This window comes from Mytilus californianus, unplaced genomic scaffold (assembly GCF_021869535.1).
Source record: "Mytilus californianus isolate M0D057914Y unplaced genomic scaffold, xbMytCali1.0.p SCAF_4, whole genome shotgun sequence".
NCBI lineage: Eukaryota > Metazoa > Mollusca > Bivalvia > Mytilida > Mytilidae > Mytilus > Mytilus californianus.
In genome coordinates, this window is record NW_026262690.1 from 12,790,098 (window position 1) to 12,813,264 (window position 23,167).

Here is a 23,167-nt window from a genome sequence, read left to right on the forward strand (position 1 = left end):
CTTTTCTTCTCAAACGTTGAGAATAACATTTATCTATAACTTGGTATCGAATGTTTCCATCGAAATTATGAAAGGCACAGAACACAGCTTCCTGTCTCAAACGTGTAATGTATTGATCCACTGTTTAATTCAAAGTTTGCGTCATTGCTCGAAATTAAGAACGCTCAACTGCTGAGTTAACTTGTGGCGTAAACTGTGCATCTAATGCTCTAACGGTTACATCATACACAGTTTCTTCTTCTCCTGGATCAGCAATTTCCAGCGTGAAATAAATGTCCTGCACTGAAAATCCGGCGGTATGCAAAAGTAATGCTTTCTTTTGTTCAGGTTCGACCACACCTTTGCCCACAGCAAAAAGTTCAAAACCACGCTTCCACCTGTTCCATCGTGGTCCAATTGAATTTAATTCTTCATGAGCATCAGATTTTGGAATTCCTCCAAATAAAGGCAACAGTAGTATACCGCTGTTCGAAACTCATAAATCGATAGAGATAAAAACAAATCCGGGTTACAAACTAAAACTGAGGGAAACGCATCAAATATAAGAGGAGAACAACGACACAACAAAAACACAACATTAAAATGTAACACACACAGAAACGAACTATAATATAACAATGGCCATTTTCCTGACTTGGTACATCTGTAATGACTGGCCTTGCTTCTGTCATATCCTCGTTGCCAGTTGTAATGTCTCTATCAGACGATTATACTGATTTAAGCCAAAGGAATGTACAAATACATAACACAATTGAAGGTACCATCTTTTATTTTTTAAAACACATCCGGTCTTACTTATCTATACTCTCGATATCACAGTAGGTGTCTGCACTTTTGTGTCAAAACTATTCAATTTGTTGTTAGTTACCTCATAAATTTGAAAAAGAAAAGCTATATCAAATAACATAAATGTGAAAGCTATAATAAGATATTGCAACTGATAAAATAAAAGAGTTTGACTGCTTTAACATTTTATAATAGAGTGAAACAAAAAATCCTTGCTTTTTCCAACAAAGCACTGTAAATAGAGGGTAATATTCACATCATGAAAGCGTTGTATGTTACCTGTAACTGATGAGTAACAAAAATTACAGTTTTCCCTTTGAGGGCTTTGGTCAGGTATTCAATAAATATGTCTCTCTACATGTATAATACCTGTAACTGATCAGTAACAATGATTACAGTTTTCCCTTTGTCAGGTATTCAATTAAAATATGCCTCTATACATGTATCTATACTACTAAAATATCGAAGTCCAATTTGTTAGCCGGCATGACGTAAAAACGACGAATCAAAGAATTTAACTTTATAAATAACTAATATAGGAAAGTGATGTTGTTTAAAAATTACACCATTCCAGGCCCTTTTGTTTGCCACATAATTAATATTACCAATAATTAACAAGTTCCAGGTGGATTCCGATACCGATACCAATAGTATATGTCAAATGTAGTTTCCTGTTACCTTCTGTAAATCCCGTCTCTATCAGAACCTGGAATTCTTCCAGTAGTTATTTTATATCTTTGTTACACTATGTTACACTATTTGATAAGTCTGTTTCTTCCACCACAATACCCCTATAATTTTGTTTAATTTGTTAGAAAAAAAAATCAAGTTTATTGTTGTAAGAAAAACCAGGACGGGTTCAAGCAAAACGATTTTGAAAACAGAGAAAATTGTGCAACTTACAATCAGCATGACTTTATCAGATTGGTCAGGTATTCAGTAAAGATATGTCTCTCTACATGTATATTACCTGTAACTGATGAGTAACAATAATTACAGTTTTCCCTTTGAGGGCTTTGGTCAGGTATTCAGTAAATATATGTCTTCCTACATGTATATTACCTGTAACTGATGAGTAACAAAGATCACAGTTTTCCCTTTGAGGGCTTTGGTCAGGTATTCAGTAAATATATGTCTTCCTACATGTATATCTACTGCTGATAAAGGATCATCCAATAAATATACATCTTTATCTGCATACAGAGCCCTGGCCAAACTGATCCTCTGCTTCTGGCCACCGCTAATATTTATACCTTTCTCACCTATCTACAAAAGATAACAAATTATTTGTGAGCGACAAGTTCTCATCTCGAAGTTATTCTTGAAATCACTATTGTCATTCTTCAACGCATGTCAATTAATATGAAATATTTGGTCGCTGTTTTAAGATAAAAGAGTTTCAGGTTGATGCATAAACATGTGAAAAAGTGAAATAGAATCATGATTTTGGTTTAAAGTCTCGTCATTTATACTGTTCCCAAAAAAGGCCAAAAATAGACATGTTGGTGATAGAAGACACAATTACCTAAAGGCCTAGGAAACCTATAGCACACATTAAATCCTTTTTTAAAACATTGCGTATAGATTTTCAATGTACTTATTTATAATTAATAGATATAGGAAGATGTGGTATGAGTGCCAATGAGACAACTCTCCATCCAAGTTACAATTTATAAAAGTAAACCATTATAGGTCAAGGTACGGCCTTCAACACGGAGCATTTGCTCACACCGAACAGCAAGCTATAAAGGGCCCCAAAAAATTACTAGTGTAAAACCATTCAAACGGAAAAACCAACAGTCTAATCTATATAAAAACGAGAAGTGAGAAACACGTATGAACTACATAAACAGACGACAACTACTGTAATCAGATTCCTGACTTAGGACAGGTGCAAACATTTGCAGCGGGATTAAACGTTTTAATGGTACCAAACCTTCTCCCTTTTCTGAAACAATAGTATAACATCACAACATAGAAAAACACACTATAAAATATCAATTGAAAGGCTTAACTCAATCAAAAAACGTAAATTAACACACAATGAACGAATAAATTTGACCTGTGACACCTGAATGCAAATACACAGTTAATAAAAAATTACAAGGGATAAATAATTAAAGTCAAAAGTAAATAAACAGGTTTAAACAAAGTTAAAGTATGATACATGTATCACTGTGAAATTTCAAACAATTTATAGAAAATCATCACTTTTGAAGAAACCTGCGTCATATTATACACAGGTAAATGAAAATAATTTTGTCGTTAAGTATACTTCTTCTTCTGTGTGTATAAAATCTTCCGTTTAGGAATACCAATCCACTTATATTTACCTCTGTTTCACTGCCAGATACAAAAGATTCTATATCTTCTTGTAAACAACAGGCATGGATTACATCATTGTATCTGGAAATATAAAAATGGTATAATTTATTACCATGTATTGATCTTAGTATAAAGACATATAAAACATCAAAACTTATCACATAAGAGGTGTTCCCTTTTCCTGTATCACTCTGATTAGCTCTTCATAAAATTGCATATCACAGCTTTGTAACATCAAATATGCTTGCCCTGACTTAATAACTTTGACCTGAACTTATCAAGTCCTTTTCAGGTTTGCTATTAAAACAAAGGAAAAGAGTTGATTCTATCATAAAAAACACAAATAAAAAAAAATCATCATATTGATATTGATATTGTCAACTGATCAACACAATATGAAGCCTTTTTGAACTCATTTGCTGAAATCATTTAAAAAAACGTTTCATATTGTGACTTACAACTGATATTTTACAGTATCAGCTTGAAGAAATTTTATATCAATATCATATTGTCTCTCAAAAACATAACAGGGAATATCATTACTGTATATATTTACAATCTGTCTTTACATTATATATGTAAACCAGTAACCATTTCCAGTACAAGCAATTGATTATTTTTAAACATTTTTATTTCAGTTGGACTTGTGAAAGAAAAATGAAAGAGCATATAAAACTTAATAAGCTTGAGGAAATAGAAGGAAATTATATAATTAATGCCTTATATCATAGTGTGACCTTTTTCAATATGTTATTCAGTACCTAAATGAAGAAAGGACTATTGTCTTTCATTATTATTCATAAGTTGAAAAAGCTGATCTACAAAGCAAAAATGGCATCAATACTTTGTTGAAAATGATTTTAAGTCTATAAAATAAATATTCAATAGAACTTCAGGTATAAATTGGAAATGAAAAAAATGGAAACTTGTTTTCAAAGCAATGCAACAACAAGAAGTTTAAAGCTGGCACTTCCAACTGATGCTCTCAGAGCTGTACACTGAAACATTGAAAAAAATAAAACTTTTATTTCAAGAGTTCAAAATACCTGTATGCTTCGAAAGAAAATAAAATATGTACTATTGTTGCTTATTTTTCACCTGTATAAATGTGTTTAAATTCATAGTGGAATACCAACTCGAAACCAAATTAATTTTTTTTATTGGCAGTGACCTTGCATTTTTAAAGCAAGTAAGTGGCTTCTTCTCATATTCTAAATCTTCCATCTGTTAAAGTTTACTTCCAATCAAGCCAGGGAAACTGAAGTAACCATCCAGAAACCATTTTTCTAATATTTTTTTTTTCAGTAGCATTGGCCTTGACCTTTGATATTTTGACCCAAAAAATAGGAGACTTCTTCCATTGAACTATATATTTCATCTGTATAAATTTCATTTCAATCAAGAAATGAAAACTCATGTTACCAACTGGATAACATTTTTTTACCATTTGTTTTTTTTTTTACTGTTTCTATTACAGTGACCTTACTTTTGACGTATTAACCTCAAAATTAATCGGCTTTTTTCTTCCCTATTTCTTCTATCTGTATAAGTTTCATTACAATCAACCATGTGAAACTCAAGTTACCATCAAACAAGAGGCTGTTAGAGTGACAGCAAACCGGATTTTTTAACATTTATTTGTGTCCTGGCATATTTCAATATCACAAGGACCATAACTCCTGAACGGTAAAAGTGACAATCACCAATATCAAACCTGACCTCCATTTTGTCATCAGTAACAACATATTAAAATTGAAAAGCTTTGGATAAACGGTTCATGAGTTACAGCACGGACACGACTGGAAACACCATTTTTAATTTTTCAAGAACCATAACTCCTGAACGGTGAAAGAGACAATCTTCAATATTGAACTTGACCTCCATTTTGTCATCAGTAACATATTAAAATTTGAAAAACTTTGGTTGAACGGTTCATGAGTAAATGCACGGACACTGTTTGGGAGCCGCCCGCCGTACATCCCCAAATAAATAACCGATTTTTACTTCGTAAATCCGGTTAAAAACCTTTTTTTAAAGAAAATTCTATTGTTTTAGTAGCAGTGACCATAATCTTAGACTTCTCCTTCCCTACATTCTTTATCTGTATAAATTTCTTAAAAACAAGGAAATTACCACCTGGAAACAATTTGTTTCAGACACATGGATGGAAGGGAGAACAGACATTAAGATCACGAAAGAGGGATGAACTGAAGGACAAACATACAAAGCCCTAAATATATGCTCAAAACTTTTTTTCAAGAAGCATAAGCTAGCGGAATCTACTGTAAAACGCAAACTAAAAAAAGAATATAATACTAGACTTCATTTATAAGCATGCATGTTAGATAAAATATAAAATTATCAAAATTCTAAGGTTGTTGTATTATTAAGATACAAGTTATATGTAATAAAGTATAATTTATATTCTTTATATATAAAGCGTACTTTTTTTCATCATAAAGTTCTTCAAACAGAATATTATCTTTGACTGTGGCATTCATTATCCAGGCTTGCTGAGAAACATAGGCCAGACTTCCACTTACACCCATCCTGCCGTCCACTAAATTCATCTGCATAAAGTAAAAAAATACGGCTTACAAAACTTTTGTCCCAGATGCAAACTAATCAATAAATGAATCTTAATTAATTATAACAAGATTGATTTTGCTGGACAATCATGTACAAAAAACATTAAATTTTACCTCAAGATATTGTTCATCATATTATATACTATGAACCTTGTACAAGAATTTGTGTCAATATGACAACATGCCACAAACTATCACATTGGTATATTCAGACAGCTGTAAAATCTGTGTCAAAACCCTAATTTGGCATGTAATTTCAAAATTTACTTTATAATGAACACGTCTCAAGTTGGTGTGACCACAAAGCACATTAAACAAAACTTTAACCTGCCTTTAACCAAAATTTGATACAAGGCAGATGGACTAATATATAAGTTAATATAATGTCCCCTACTATCCTAAGCAGTGATTACTTGTCAGATCAGGAAAGGACTTAAGCTTGGTTTATACTTCGAATGCAATAGCGATGTGACTTACAACAAGATCAACGTGATGAGAATGCTATTGAACTACTAGGACATAATTTAGGATATATTTTTATCGCAATTTTACTTTGCGTTCCAGGTGATAAAACCATGCTCAAAATCAGCAACGCTTAGCACAATTGCTACAGAGTTGAAATTATTTGAAAATATACTTGACAGATGAAGAGATAGCTGGACAGAGGGCAAAGAAGGGACAAGGTCATTGCAGTTATACCAAACGTTTTGAAAGTTAGATTATAAAGCTATGTGGATTTGGTATGAAAACTGGTAAACAATTTTAAATAAAAAAAAACATTGATACAAATACAAATGGGAATACTTTATCAAACCAATCCTCTGCCCCTCAAGGGCATATTACTAATGAGTATAAATAGACATCAGTGATAAGTCATAAAGCAATAATGATAATGCTAATGATGATATGAAGTTAACTACAGCACTTGTTTTCTTATTGTAAAACATTTATAACAAATCAAAGCTACATAGTCGCATATTTCTTCGTGTTCGCATGAAAGAAGCCAAATAAATCTGTTTTCTCTATCTAGATTGTTTAAAGTAATACAAATTTCTAAAACAGAATCTAACATAACTTGTCGTTGTTGTTCGAATGCTGGTTATGAATTAAAATGATGCATAATTACCCTGCCTAGGATACTAGAAATAAGGGAGCTTTTACCACTACCAACACTGCCACATACACCAATAATTTTACCCTACAAAATAAAAGAAACTTGTCATCTGTTATGTCTAGAAATTATATACTAGTAAGCAGAAATGGTGAAGTCCATGTTTTGGAATGGGAAACCTTAAACATCACTCTGATGAAAAATAAAAACACCAGGTGGACAAGTTCATGTCCTGTAGAAGAATTTGTACAAGTTTTGTGGAATTCTGTTAAAACCTTTCCAAGGAGTTGTGGATTAAGAAAGTAACTGATATAGGCAGAACTAATTTACTATGGATCGATTATTAGTTGGATACCAATTTTCGGGATTTCATTTGTTCAAGGCGAACCACGAATTGTAATGTTCAACAAATGTCTTGTATGCAGACTTTGGCAAAACCAAACAAAATAAATCCACGAAAGTTTTTCTAATCTAGGAAAATTGGTACACACAAAAATAAATGAATCCACAGCAGTGTATTATTTGGTATGGGAAATCCTAAGTATCTTGCAGATCGAAAATCAAAATAGTAAGTGCACAACTTCATGCAGATCAATTGATTGATTTGTGGTGTTTATCGCCACTTTCGGCACTATTGGCTTTTTCATTTCAACCAGTTTTTATTGGTGAAGGAAGCCGGAGTACCCAGAGAAAACCATCGACCTTCCGCAGGAAAACTGACAATTCCTAGTCTAGTCAATCAAGATAGAGTCAAATGCACATCACACGTGCGGGGTTTGAACTCACAATCTCAGTGTTGACAGGCTAATGATATATTAGAGTTGCTACTTTGACCACTCAGCCACTGAGGCTCAATGGAACCGGGCCACTATGATATAAGCTGGTTTTCACGTCCTGCAACCACGTACAAAACTTTGATATAATGTTCAACAATTACTCAATGAAAATGAAGTATAACCATAATAAAGATGTCTCTACCTTTTCTAAGGTAAAGTCAATATCGCAAAGGGTTCTATCTTGAGAAGACCAGCTCTGGTTATCATCTGTATCTTCTTGAAGAGTCTGTTTCTCATCAATATTCTGTTTGCTGGACATGTCTTTTCCATTTGGAACATTAACTATGATTTATAACATAATAACAGATTGAGTACAACAAAAGAATAAACGGGGAAATGATATACCATATAATTCAAATGAAAAGGAAAATTCAAAATTTAAATGATATAATTCTTCTGTGATGAATATCTCTGTATAGCAATAAGGAGATGTGGTTTGATAGCAAATGAGAAAACTACCCAACAGAGTTGAAATGATTAATATCAATAAGTTAGGTTATAAAGCTCCAGCGAACAACTAGAATAACTAACCTTTTGTTTCTATATCAGTTCTGCCATCTTTGATTATTTCTATGTTTGCTTTATCAACATCCCATGCAAATGAGGCATTTTCCATCTCCACCATATGATTAGGGTTACTTGTCTTGGTATGATATTCTTTGATTTCTTCCATCAGCAGCACACTCTTAAACAGCATAATTGAAAAATTTAACACATTTTACATTTTTGTGTACTGTTGTTTGTCTGTTTGTCTTTTTATTTTTAGCCATGTCGTTGTCAGTTTATTTTCGACTTATGAGTTTGAATGTTCCTTTGGTTTCTTTCGATCCTCTTTTAATACACAACAGCTTAAATATACAATCCATGCATTATTTTTTTATCTTTAAAAATTTAAGTAAACTATGTAATATTTGACAAATCTGCATAGAAAATAGTCAAGAGCTCAAGTGACTAAAAGGGTTTTTTCCTCACTGAAATTATTTTTTCATAAATAGTCTCTCAATACTTATCCTGTGCATTTTGACATTAAACATAAAATATCATTTATTTAAAACCTGAATTATACAATAAAGGAATATTCATGTTTACATTTAATGAGAGTAAATAAAACTAGTTTCAAAGTAATATTTATCTACAATTTCAATTGTGTTGTTCTACAACGTTTATACTTTTGTTCCCTGTAACAAATGTAACTAATTTCATGACTACAAAGCTTGCTTTGCCAAAACACTAACTTAATAAGAGCAGGAAAAGAACTGAAATATAGGTCCTTAGTAGCAGGTTTCATTTCATGAAATGAAAGTCTTTAGTAAAAGGTAACAATTCATAAGATGTAGGTCCATAGCAACATATATAATTTATTGCGGTGTAGTTCCCAAGTAACAGTTATCATTTCATAAGATTTAGGTCCTTATTACAAGTATCATTTCATAAGATGTGGGTCCTTAGTAAAAGGTAACATTTCGTAAAATGTAGGTCCTTAGTAACAATTATAATTTTGTGAGATATACATCCTTAGTAACAAGTATCATTTCATGAGATGAAAGTACTTATTAACCGTTATCATTTCATGAGATGTAGGTCCTTAGTAACAGGTATCATTTAATAAAATGTACATCCTTAGTAACAGGTATCATGTCATGAGATGTAGCTCCTTAGTAAAAAGATAACATTTCATAAAATGTAGGTCTTTAGTAATATTTATCATTTAATGAAATGTAGGTTCTTAGTAACAGGTATCATTCATGAGATGAAAGTCCTTTTAAAATAACAGTTATCATTTCATTTCGTGAGATGTAGGTCCTTTGTAACAGGTATCATTTCAAGCAAGTTAAGTGCATGATAAAATTGAGAATGGAAATGGGGAATGTGTCAAAGAGACAACAACCCGACCATAGAACAGACAACAGCAGAAGGTCATAAACAGGTCTTCAATGCAGCGAGAAATTCCCGCACCCGGAGGCGTCCTTCAGCTGGCCCCTAAACAAATATATATACTAGTTCAGTGATAATGAACGCCATACTAAACTCCAAATTGTACACAAGAAACTAAAATTAAAAATAATACAAGACTAACAAAGGCTAGAGGCTCCTGACTTGGGACAGGCGCAAAAATGCGGCGGGGTTAAACATGTTTATGAGATCTCAACCCTCCCCCTATACCTCTAGCCAATGTAGAAAAGTAAACGCATAACAATATGCACATTAAAATTCAGTTCAAGAGAAGTCCGAGTCTGATGTCAGAAGATGTAACCAAAGAAAATAAACAAAATGACAATAATACATAAATAACAACAGACTACTAGCAGTTAACTGACATGCCAGCTCCAGACTTCAATTAAACTGATTGAAAGATTATGTCTTCATCATATGAATATCAGGCACAATCCTTCCCGTTAGGGGTTTAGTATCATACCATCATAACATATATGAGAAGAACATAACCCGTGTCATGCCAACAACTGGTTTTTAAATAAATGTGTTTAGTGCCGATGCAAAGACCCTATAAGTGAATCAATATTAACGCCAAAATATTCAATCTTTAATGACCTGACAACAGTATCGTAACTATATCCCTTCTTAATAAGTCTATTTAAAGGTTTTGTTAGCTTCAGAGGTGAATACTGACATTTTTGTGCTTTATAAAGAATATTTCCATAAAAAATTGGATGTGAAATACCTGAACGTATAAGAAGTCTGCATGTTGAGCTATATTTACGAATGATGTCCTTATACCGATGATAAAATTTAGTAAATGTTTTGACTAGTTTGTGATATCGAAAACCCTGGTGTAATAATTTTTCAGTAATACAAAAATTTCTCTGGTAAAAATCTAAAACATTGTTACATACACGAGCGATGTATGCATCATTTATAAAAATAAATTATTTATGTCAACTAACAATTTGGAAACAAATGTCATCATCAGCTGCCATTCTTACTATTAAATCATGAAACCTTTTTATCGGAATATAAACATATCCCACAGGCATCATAATAAGTATGAACATATAATGGTGATAAACTTTTCAGTCCATTGTTACTTTGACAACAAAACTTCAAAACCGAAGAGCTCAACCATATATACCAATGCATGTCAGAACAATGAGAAGAATGTTGTAGTGAATAATGATTATAGATAAGTCCGTGAATGTAAGGGGAAGGTAAAGGGGATATTCAAATCGTTAAGGAGGCAGGCAAGTACAAGTATGTGCCTGTGACAGCCAGGTATCTGTAATCCAGTAGTTTTCGTTGATTACTGTATGTCATATTTATTTTTGCTGTTTACGAAACCCAGTACATATTCCATAAATAAATATTTATAGAGGTAAAAACTATGAAATCTAGGTTCAAAAAGAAGTTACTGTCATTATTCCAAAAGAATGGTTACCTTATTGTTAAAAGGTTATAAATGAAAAAAGTCAACATAAGGTGAGTAGTTTTTATCAAAATTCAAACAATTTATGCAAATTATCTACTGTATGATTTTGAACTGATCCCACGTAAGCAATAAGCTGAGGTAAACTGAATAAGACAAGGACCATTCAATCACTGAAAATTCTTCAGTTTTAATTCATGCGGTGATAACTAAGGTTAAACTGAACATGAAATCAGTGTATAAATGATATATGAAGAGTGAGAAGTACCTATCAATCTACATACAGAAACCATTTCTATCAACAATAAGTATACTTCCCCTGTGTTAAGCTTAATCAATATCTTACTGTTCTCAAATTCCTTGCAAACTATTTTGACATGTATATTACTCCAACAACTATGTTTCTAAATAAAAACCACATGTTATTCTGTGAGCAAGTTAGTCCTGAAACCCATAGAAAAGGCATTATTTCAAACTCATCAAAATAATTGTAGATTTCTTCCACACGTAATGATTGGCAATAACCATAAAAATCCATGACATGGCTTTTTATTTCAAGGTTTCCAAAATGGACGTATTGTTTGAACTTCTGTTTGTTTATTTGTTTCTTATTTAAATATAAAAATGAGTAGAGGTGGTACGATTGCCAATGAGACAAATGAAGTGAAATTAAGCAATTATAGGCAACTGTACGGCCTTCAACAATCATAAAAACTCATATCGTATAGTCGTCTATAAAAGTCCCCGACATGAAAAATATCAAACATTTCAATTGAGAAAACTAACGGCTTAATTTACAACTAAACAAACTACAGACTACAGGCTCCTGACTTGGGAAAGGCACATAAAGAATGTGGCGGGGTTAACATGTTTGTGAGCGCTAAACCCTCACCTGGGACAGTGGTGTTACAGCACAACACAAGTACAAAATCAGTTGAAAAGGGCTCAACTCGTCAGATCGATACAAAGCAGAAAAAATATCGAACAAAATCACAGACCGAACGTGGCAGGGTATTTATACATCCCTAACATTAAAAAAGACAAAGTACAGATTTGAAAGTTCTCGCAGTTACTGACAGCTAGTTCAAAGCCAATAACAACTAATAAAAGAATTATGTATCTAAGACTAAAATATCAATCAGTGCACATCCAACATCCAATGGATTTAGCGTAAAGACGTCATAAACAGTCAGCGAAAAACATCACCTTGTACAATGCCATAATATAGGTATCGACAGATTGTAGTACCCTGAAAGTGCATGTGTGTATAACAATACTATTTAGTATGGTTTTAATATACTGATAACAAAATCAATATTTATACGAATAAAACCAACATTCAAAGACTTAATTACAGTGTTGAATTGGTAACCTTTCAAAATAAGTTTATTTAAATGATTGATAAGTTAATCAGGATGGTTTCTCAATTTCCGGGCTCGGTAAACAACATCACCGTAAAATTTAGGATGTGCTATTCCGTTTGAAATAAGTTTTCTACAGATGCAGCCAATTTTGCAAACCAAATATTTGTATCTATGGAATAAGTTGGTAAAGTTTTTAATTGATTTTTGGTAATGAAATCCCTGACTTAATAATTTACCAGTAATACATAGATTACGCTCATGGAAATCTTAAACGTCACTACAGACATGGGCAAAGCAAACAAGTTGGGATATAAAAACACCGTAAGACGGGGAAAAAAAGGAGCATCACTGTCCAAAAAAGAAAAATTAACAAAACCGAAAAAATTATCACTTTTGTCGTAAATGTTTTGTGTAGAATTTCTGGTGTAAAACTATAATATCTCAACTCAAAAAAGGAGAGTTATTGCTGCAAACATTTGATTTATTTCAAGTAAGTTCTTTGGGTAAATATTGGAAGAGAATATTGGAAGAGAACTCTTGATTATTTAACGAAAAAAGACAATGGTAAGTGTTGCTGAATTTATCAGTTAAATGGAATTTAAATGGGTCTTACCGAGTTTGGTCATAAACTGTAATTCATAACAGTACAGGAACAAGTCTGCTATTGAAGGGGCACAATTGGTGCCATATGAATACCTACAACCTGTCGATAAACTTTCTTGTCGAAACGTACTTAAATGTTGTCAAGGAGGATATTAACGGCTTTAATCATCTTAGCATACCTCCAGTAAGTATATGTAGCATATTTACCTTTCTCATTTGAGAAAAAGGCTTAAAATGAGTTGCAGCATATATATTTTGCAAGATTTTTCAAACGAAGATTTAATTAAATAGGAAAACTTTTGTTTGATAAGATTGAATGGAAGTGTAGTATAAAGGGTGGAAAAGTCATACATGTCAACCAAATCAAAAGGACCATTAAAAGCACGTTATTTTTCTTAAATATCCAAAGAATTTTTTAATCTCCAAAAATGGTTAATTCCACTATTTTTTATGTGTTTTATTACAAAAGTTCTTTGATAGTAGTTAAGGAACTTGTTAAAAGCAGTGAAATATTAGTAGTAGATAAACGCGTCATAGATACCAGGATTAAAATTTTGTATTAATCCAAGAATTAAAATTTTGTACGCCAGACGCTCATTTTTTCTTATTAGAACTCGAACTAGAACTAGAACACTTACTATAGACCGAGATGAAACGATCTTTCACTTTTTTGTGTTTTTTTTTTTTTTGTGTTTAGTTTAGGTTAGCAATACATAGGGGGACCTTCAAATTTTTAGAGGATTCCTTAAGCTGAGCTGTGGTTGTGGCATGAATATTTACTATATGACTCTCTGTGGAGCGTACGGTACGGCCTTAAATGTAGTTAAATGTATAATTTCATTCTTAATGACTTTCGTGTAGTGTTTACGTCATACCACCACCATATTGTTGGCTGCTTTGTCGGCCGGTACGAACACAAACGCTTTGCGAGTACTTTAATTTTGTTTTTAATCCTAGAAATGGGCGTATTACTTACTATTTTATTTAAATAGGAATCAAGTGACTTTTTTTCAGATTTCTCTCGTTTACACCATTTTTTACAATAGGATTAAAGAACATCTTTAATAACCAGACAACACTCTTTCCCAAATTGAATTAAAAAAAAATACCAATCTCCAAGGAAAATTAAAAAAGGTTCATATCAAATGGCAAAATCAAAAGCTCAAACACATCAAACAGTTCATTTTCGACGGTGGACAATATTTTGGTCTTTTTTTTCTTCAGAAAGTCTTAACCTCTCGTTCTTCAACGATGTTGAGGTCCCCTGTAGTTACATGGCCATAGGGATCATATCTAAACTTCTATGTTTCACAGTCTCATGTTGAAGGATCATTATTTTCTACACTCACATCTGATGTCACTGACGTATAATTAAAAATTAAAATTCTACTGGGTTTTTATACGAATAAGAAATTATAGGTGGTTCTATGTTATCACAGTATGGAGGTATAAAGTTTTGAACGGTAGAGTCATGAAAAATACTAGGCAAATTACCTCTATTAATGTATTCTATTTTTAGAAAATAATTTTTATGATCATCAGGGAACAGTCTATTGTGAAAAAAAGCTGTAATACGTGTACACTCATATTTTGGACTGAAATAAAATTGAGAATGGAAATGGGGAATGTGTCAAAGAGACAACAACCCGACCATAGAGCAGACAACAGCCGAAGGCCACCAATGGGTCTTCAATGCAGCGAGAAACTCCCGCACCCGGAGGCGTCCTTCAGCTGGCCCCAAAACAAATATGTATACTAGTTCAGTGATAATGGACGCCATACTAAACTCCAAATTATACACAAGAAACTAAAATTAAAAATGATACAAGACTAACAAAGGCCAGAGGCTCCTGACTTGGGACAGGCGCAAAAATGCGGCGGGGTTAAACATGTTTTTTGAGATGAGACCATATTGTATCACACTCGTTATAAATATTCTGTGATCTATTAATTGGCATTTGAACAAGTTTGCATAATAATTTATGTCTACCATTTTCTTGAATATACATATAAAATCGTCAAGTGTAAAATTAGAACGATGTTTATTTCTTGATTGCGGTTAATGCGATTGCCATGAAACCGATGATTGCGTTGTCTTTTATCAACAATAGTTATGATATATAAATAGAGGACGTTTTAGATATGTTCCCTATATGTCATTTAGACCTAGGGATAAACTGTCTGTAGTCGTTTAATCCAAGACAGTTCGCAAATTTTACGGGAATCTTCAAACTGTTTATGTGATTGTCCTGTTTGTTTCTGGACGATTTGAAGTTGTTGGAATTTTATACATTTGATATTGTGTTTGTCTATTTCTAAATGTTGGTAAACTAAACTTGAATTTCTTAAGTCTGCGGAAGCGGTATGGATGTTATTGTGTTCGTTTGAAAAATTCATTTCCAGTTTGCCCTAAATATTGAATACTACGTTTTGGTTTTGTTCATGTTACAAGATATTTGAGGCTATGTGTTTTTCAAGTAATGTCAAATGAAAAGAAGAGAGAAAAAGTTCTTGCGTTCACTGATGACCGAACAGTATTTTCTGAAGATAATCTAAGAAGGTATGTCTCTTTACTGATGTACCTTTTTATGTGCAAAATAATGGCTTCATTGAAATATATTCATTTTTTCATTCAATGGAATAATCTGAAACATGTTTACAGAGGTAAGTCTTCGGCAGACTTTTTAAATTGTAATTTATAGAAATGTTACTTGATGTTAAAAAGTTGACACTAGAATTATCTACAGAAGTTATGATGTTGTTAGTTTTAAAAGCAACATGCCTTGATAAGTATATGTTTTATAATGAAAATAATAAAAAAAACTTGTTGACAGTTTTTCAAAGAATAATCTAACCAGATTATATCTTTGTGCTTTAATTTCTATGAAGGTTTTAAGTTTTAAAAAACACAATGTTTGCATTGTTTTTTGTTTCATCATATTTTGAATTATGTAATGTACACTTCAGTTTAAATGCTTTAAATATGAAAAAATATATTTTGAGGCAAACTGTGTTTGGTAAATATTTTCCACTCAATCACTCCATGTAATATATTCTTTGATATGAAACTGTCAACATTTTTCAAGAAATAATTAATACAAACAAGTGCTAATAACTAAAAAAAACAAGTGCTATTACAAAACCGCTAGATTTCATGTAGAAAATCTTAATGATTTGACTATATAGTTATAATGCAGATATTTAAGTGCATCGCATATTCAAATAGTATCAATCTCGAAGAAACTAACCAAACTTGCATTATTATAATAGTAAAAATTCAATCGGTCAAAATACTGCTTTAAATGTTTAGACTACATGTGAAAATATAACTGGAATAAATTTAGGAAACTCAATAAAACAAGTTTACTATAAAGTAGAAAGACAACTACATTTTACTATACTAAGCCCCACATCACATCACAAGCTTTTAATATCATCAAATTTTATTTAATTTGTACAAAAAGGCCTATATGAAATGAAACGGCAAGGTCTCAATGAATTAATACTGCCCAGTTACTTATACTACCTCTTATGGATCTTTCAAATAATGGTTTTGATATTTGCTTCTATTTAATTTTTATTTAAACAATAGACCTTTGATATCTATCTATTTTTTGCCATGGACTTGGCCATTAAATAATTTCTCAACTGGTTATTAAGCTATGATAGCTTGCTTCTAAATAATCTTGGAGTTGCCTTAACCTGCAGCCACAATTCCATTAATCATGCCTTTAGTGTTGATTCTGCTGATAGTCTGCACCAAAATATTTTCCAACTACTAGTCTGAAGACCAATATTCCAACATTTGTCTTATGTGTCTAAACAAAGTTTTGCAAATACTGACTATTCCAAGTAAAATTTTACTAGTCTCGGGCATCGGACTAGTGGCTAACAGTTCAGACTTAATTAGAAAAAACAGTTGATTTACCATTACTTACTAACTTACTTACTGCCCTGGATGCAATAGTTGATTTACCATTAAACTGTGTAAAATGATAGGAATAATGGATGGTTACATAGACTGAACAAAATTGAAAGGGTTTTGCTCATTATTGAAGGCTGTACGATGACCGTTTTATACATCCAGGTCATTTGGAATGCGGTGGATAGTTGTATCATTGGCAAACATACCACATCTCCTTACTTTATAACAAATGCAAGAGTGACAAGATTAACTCTTGTGGTATAAAAAGCAGCTATTGAAAGGAAGGCTTCAATGTATAATTGTTAAAGACATTTTTCAGATAGTTGTGTTTAAGCTATGCACAGAAGGCACAAACAATATGGTTTATGACTATACCAAAACCAGTGTTAATTACCTTAAATCTTTTCATTGCTACAGAACAAGTGACTGATAATAAATGGGAATCCCGCTATTGGGTGTCTCATGGCATTTAAAAATGGCTATCAGTATAAAAGCCACAAAATAGGTGTTACAGTATACTATGACCAATGACAATTTATTGTAAAGTGTAAGTCAAATTACAGAAAACAAACAGTCTAAATTCAAGTGCCCATGATTTTACCTTCATTTGTTTTTAAGACAAAATCCATCAACTAATTGATTGGTGACATGTGGTAAAGCAGCTAGCGGATTTCTCATTGCATTAAAAATTGCTTTCAAAACAAAAGGCCTAATTTTTTATTAAATCATTCCCTATGCCTGTATTCAACATTTTTGATTAAGGCTTCGTTATTGATAATATCTGAGTTTGATAACAACACTCCATTGTCTTGATTATGCAGAGAGCCAAAGAGACATAGCAAGATTTGCATTATAAAGCCAAGTGAAACTTTATAAGATTTTCTATATGCAAAGAATAAAATCCAATTTGCTTTTGTTGTTTTTACCTTACATCGGTCAAGTGAAACTCTGACTTCTGACAAATTTTTAATGGACATAGGGATTATCCCTAGAGAAAATTTCATTGCATTAAATATAGCAACAAGCGTAAAGGCCTGAAAAAAGTAATAATACTGATGTAAATAGGAAAGAAGATTATCAATATTATAATGACACATGTAAAACTGACAATTATAAATTTTAAAGTGTTTCATTGAATTAACTAGAAAGCTAATGTAAATGATCTTATCTGTCACTCAGGTTTAAATGAATACTTACCATAGTTGAAAATTTAACTGATAGCCATAAGTTTTCATGTTTGTGAGTGTGTGTTGGTCTTAGCTATATCTCTTTTCCCACCAGTTGTGTGTGGAAAATTTTTTCATCAGAAATGTACCTAGAAAAATTCATATAAAATGTGTAGACCAGATTTTTAAACTTCCTTAAATATTCTTAATTATTCCTACCTGTGTGGCTGTGATGTCATGTCCTGTCATGACATGAGCAGTAATAACAAAAATACCAGCAACGATAGGAACCATTGGTGCTATAGACTGACTAACGCTCTGTACAAAGGCTGTCCTCTCTAAGTAACCTCTCTCATGTTTACGGATCTCTACAAAAACACCAATCATCTAATATACATTCAGCTAATGAAAATCATTAATAACAACATAATAAAATTTGAAAAGCATTGGCAGAACAGTTCATAATTTATTGCACGGAAATGACACAAAGTGCCATTTCCAATCTATCAAGGACATTAACTTCTGAACAAGAAAAATAAAAATCATAAATATCAAATTTGACATCCTTTTTGTCATCAGTAATAGCATATTAAGCTTTGAAAAGAATTGGTTAAAAAGTTATTGCAAGAACAATAAAAGTGTAATTTTCCAATCTTTCAAAAACCATAATTTCTGAACATCAAAAGTGAATTGTTCAAAATCAAAGTCAAACATTTTAGAAAACAGTGTGTTCAACACAGCAACTTTGATTTCAATATAGGAAATAACAGTTTACAATATGTAACTCAATACAAATATCGTATCGTTATTTTGAATGATACAATGGATTTCAGTGTTGCCACTGAACTATTAGGTAAAACTGGAGGGGATGATATAAAAAAAAATCACTTTTTTAAAAACGTTGGATTTGAAACATTTGAAACCCTGTTTTGAGTCATTTGTTGTACCAGTTATTAACTACTGTGCAGATGTTTGGATATTCAAAACATACCACTAAATTGAAGCTGTACAAAACCGTGCTGTAAGATACTTTTTGGGATTACACGGATCTGCACCAGTTGTTTCACTGAACAGTGAACTATGCTGGCTACAGCCAACTTTCAGACTTGGACAATGATAGACTTACTAAAAATCATTTCCTTGGAACTATAACAATACGAGTCAGTGGATCTCTCAGAAAAAGAACATGTTTGACCAAGTGGACAAGGTCAGATGCTATGAAAATGTAAATGCATGCAACATTGAACTATATAACGAAACTTATGGAATATTGTGAATTAAGTGAACAGGTAAAACAGTTACTCTCCAAAACCTATAAAACATCAAACATCAAACCTGAAATTTTCTTTGCGAATGGTTTCTCCCATGCATACATCTTTATCAGTTTTATACAATTCAGTAACTCCGTCATTTGTTGTACCTAATAATTGAATCAAATGATTGTCAATTTTACCTGGTAAACAGACTTGGTTTTAATTATTAACTTCTTAACAACCAGCAACAGATATTCTGTTTATTTTAAAATCTTAGAAAGCTTGGTAACACACACTTGCATGTTTTTTACTCTCAATAAACACTGAGGCATTAATAAACAGCTTAATTTCATTAATGACATATATACTGGTATATGACAGTTGATAATAACAGAAGAAAACTCAAATTTTAGAATAATATACATGTATATTTAAGGATTTTTGAAAGTACATTACATTTTAATTTCCATATACTCAAATTATAAACCAGACTTGTATTTCCATCCCTCGGGCCAACAAAAGCATCACAGGGCTGAAAATGATCTACAATTCACAATCTATTGGAAGCTGATATAAGCCAACTTGTGGTGTGGTTTAACTCATTTTGTAAGAACTCAACCTGTATAAAATTGAACTGAAAAAAAATACTAAATTATACTTACTCTTTTATCAGTGATAGCAATACATTTACGTCTTAGTCTAGTTGTTATTCTTGATATTAAACCCTACAATACAATAAAAGTAGAGCAAAGATTAGAATTGTTGGGTTGCACAGAATGTTTCTTATAACAATGAAGAATGGTCTATAATGAACATTAAAATACATGGAACGTGTAAAAAATAGGAAAAAACATCTTTAAACAGCTCAAAACTGGGAGGCGCATATTTTCAAAAGGTGTGCAAACATTCTGTGAGGTGTCAGGATCTTGGTGGAAAACTGTAGAAAGAACTGATTATCAAAAATGTGCTGTCTTTTGTTAATTTGGCTGATAAATTACTAAGATCCCAAGTCTGAAAAATTGGATAAAATTCTTCAAACAATTCCATAATAGCTAGCAGGTGCGTCTTCGTTATGTGTGCAATCTTTCGAGAAAATTTCAAGGACTACGGTGGAAAACTGTGGGAGGAGTTAATTACACAAAATAATTTCCCCTTTAGTAAATATTACTGAAAATGACTGTTTCCAAGTCTAGAATATGGTGAAAATTCCTCAGACAACAGCATTAAAACAGGTGCAAAACTTAAATACTAGCACAATCTTTCTGTGAAGGATCTGGGTTGAAAACTGTAGGAGTAGTTACGGCCAGAAATCACCTTTAAATTGTAGACAACAAAAGACAAAATCAATAATAAATTCAACAAGATTTATTATACAATTTTACCAGAAATATTATGCAAATTGAAATGTCAACTTAACTGTTAAAATATCTGAATGTTCGATCCTAATCTTTTCTTCATCCGGAACTCTTAACCTAACTGTTACGGAATCCAAACGGAATATTATGTCCAATAAATTCACGAACTAGTATGATGTTGTAGAATTTACCAATAAATAACTCCAGAGATCCTTTGAGTTACTTGTATATTTATGTTACGTTAGTCCAATTCGCCTTCTATATATACATAGTTACCACGGAAAGTTACTGAACACTATAGAAGGGAAACTTCTAGTACACTGTAGAAGGGAAACTTCTAGAACATGGTAAAAGTTTAAATTACGCATCGTATATTATGATCATTCTGGAATTATTTGCAAGTCAAATAGAAAGTTCTAATCCTTCCATCAGTATCTATAATTGTTCCAGTGATTTCTAAACTACACGATAACATTATTTTGTAAACAACTATAAACAGGTCACAACCCAATTATGTAAACATCTTATAAGGCCAAACAAAAGAAACTAGACCAAGTAAAATAATTATAATAATTACAATCTCATAATAATATATACAAACATGGTATATACACAGTTTTATTAATGAGATCTAGATAAAGCATCTGTTATTACATTATCTTTACCTTTAATATGTTTTATAATAACATTATATTCCTGTAACAATAAACTCCACCTTGTCAACCTCTGGTTCTTGTTTCTCATTTTTTGTATGAAGGTGAGAGGATTGTGATCAGTAAAAACAAGAATATGATGCATAGTTTTAGATATACATCAAAATGTTGAAGTGCAGACAACAATGCCAAACACTCTGTTTCAACAGTTGAATAATATTTATGATGTTTATTTAATTTCTTGGAAAAATATGAAATGGGTTCCTCAACATTATCATCGGTCTCTTGATATAAAACAGCTCCAACTCCTACACCACTTGTGTCAACGGCAAATTTGAATTGTTTTTCATAGTCTTGAGTGATCAGAACAAGATTGTTAATTAAAAGTAATTTGCTATTTTCAAAAGCGTTTTGACAATTATCACTCCAGATGAATTTAGAATCTTTCCGTAAAAGATGAGTCAATGGTTGAACAACAGTAGCAAAATTTGAACAGAATTTCCTGTAAAATCCAATCATCTCTAAATATCTCATAAGTTGTTTTTTTATTTGTAGGAGGGGGCATCCACTTTAGCCATAATAGGTTTCACTTGACCTTGGCCGACTGTATGACCTAAATAATCAACAGTGGCCTGACAAAATTCCCTTTTACCAAGATTAACAGTCAAATTTGATTGTGACAATCTACCAAAAGTATCATATAACTGTGTTAAATGCTCTTCCCAGCTATCACTACATGCAATAAGATCATCAATATAAGCCTAACAACAGTCTAAATATTTTATCACATTATTGATCATTCTTTGAAATGAAGCTGGAGCACTTTTCATACCAAACGGCATGACAGTATACTGAAATAAGCCGTCTGGTGTGACAAAAGCTGATATTTCACGAGCTCTCTGTGTCAAGGGCACCTGCCAGTAACCTTTCAATAAATCAAATTTGCTCACAAATTTTGCTGGCCCAATGTTATCAATGCAGTCGTCTATCTTTGGAATCGGATAGGAATCAGATTTTGAAACTGAATTAACTTTTCTGAAATCAGTTACGAAACGAAAGGTTTTATCTGGTTTGGGCACAAGGAGACAAGGAGAACTCCATTCACTGTTAGTCGGCTCAATAATATCATTTTCAAGTATATACCTAATTTCCACAGTCTTAGAATCAAAAGGTGGTTCAATTATATCTGGTTTGTTATGATCGTTCTCCAATTTAACTATTGCTAAAGTGGCAACTGGTTTGCTCTCACCTTCATTAGCACGTTCAAAATATGGTTTTAACATATTAATGTGATACACTCTATTTTGTTTACGCCGACCTGGAGTTTTTACAATATAATTCAGATTATTGATTTTACTCTCTATGTCATAAGAACCACAGTATTTAGCCTGTAAAGGATGTCCAGGGACTGACAAAAATACAAGTACTTTATCATCAGGCTCAAAAACTCTGCCCCCGACATCTTTATCATATCATATTTTCATCTTTTCTGAACATTTTTTAAATCGTTCTTAGCAATGTGACAAGCAGTATGCAACTTTTCTTTAAATCTAGATACATATAAATAAGAAGATGTGGTATGAGTGCCAATGAGACAACTCTCCATCCAAGCCATATTCTAGAAGATTCAAGTCAGTGTGTTCAGTAAGCCATTTATATTTAACCAATTTCAAATGTCCCCTTACAGTATGACCAAATACTAACTCAAAGGGGCTAAAACCAAGGGATTCTTGAACAGCCTCTCGGACCGCAAAAAGTAGAAAGTGAACACCATCATCCCAGTCCCTGTCAAATTGAAGACAACAAGTTCTAATCATGTTCTT

At 32.2% G+C, this 23,167-nt stretch overlaps 1 protein-coding gene across 1 annotated transcript in view; it reads right to left on the reverse strand.

Annotated features, from left to right (window-relative positions):
- Window positions 1–23,167, reverse strand: part of LOC127699226 (ATP-binding cassette sub-family C member 5-like) — a 173,856-nt gene that overhangs the window by 141,438 nt on the left and 9,251 nt on the right. Inside the window, exons 8-17 of the mRNA XM_052202981.1 lie at window positions 19,999–20,061; window positions 19,419–19,503; window positions 18,303–18,451; window positions 17,844–17,951; window positions 8,178–8,331; window positions 7,789–7,928; window positions 6,826–6,897; window positions 5,557–5,681; window positions 3,120–3,192; window positions 1,849–2,052 (exon numbers count right to left, since the gene is read on the reverse strand). Coding sequence (XP_052058941.1) covers window positions 1,849–2,052; window positions 3,120–3,192; window positions 5,557–5,681; window positions 6,826–6,897; window positions 7,789–7,928; window positions 8,178–8,331; window positions 17,844–17,951; window positions 18,303–18,451; window positions 19,419–19,503; window positions 19,999–20,061 — 1,173 coding nt within the window. The remainder of the gene's footprint in view (window positions 1–1,848; window positions 2,053–3,119; window positions 3,193–5,556; window positions 5,682–6,825; window positions 6,898–7,788; window positions 7,929–8,177; window positions 8,332–17,843; window positions 17,952–18,302; window positions 18,452–19,418; window positions 19,504–19,998; window positions 20,062–23,167) is intronic.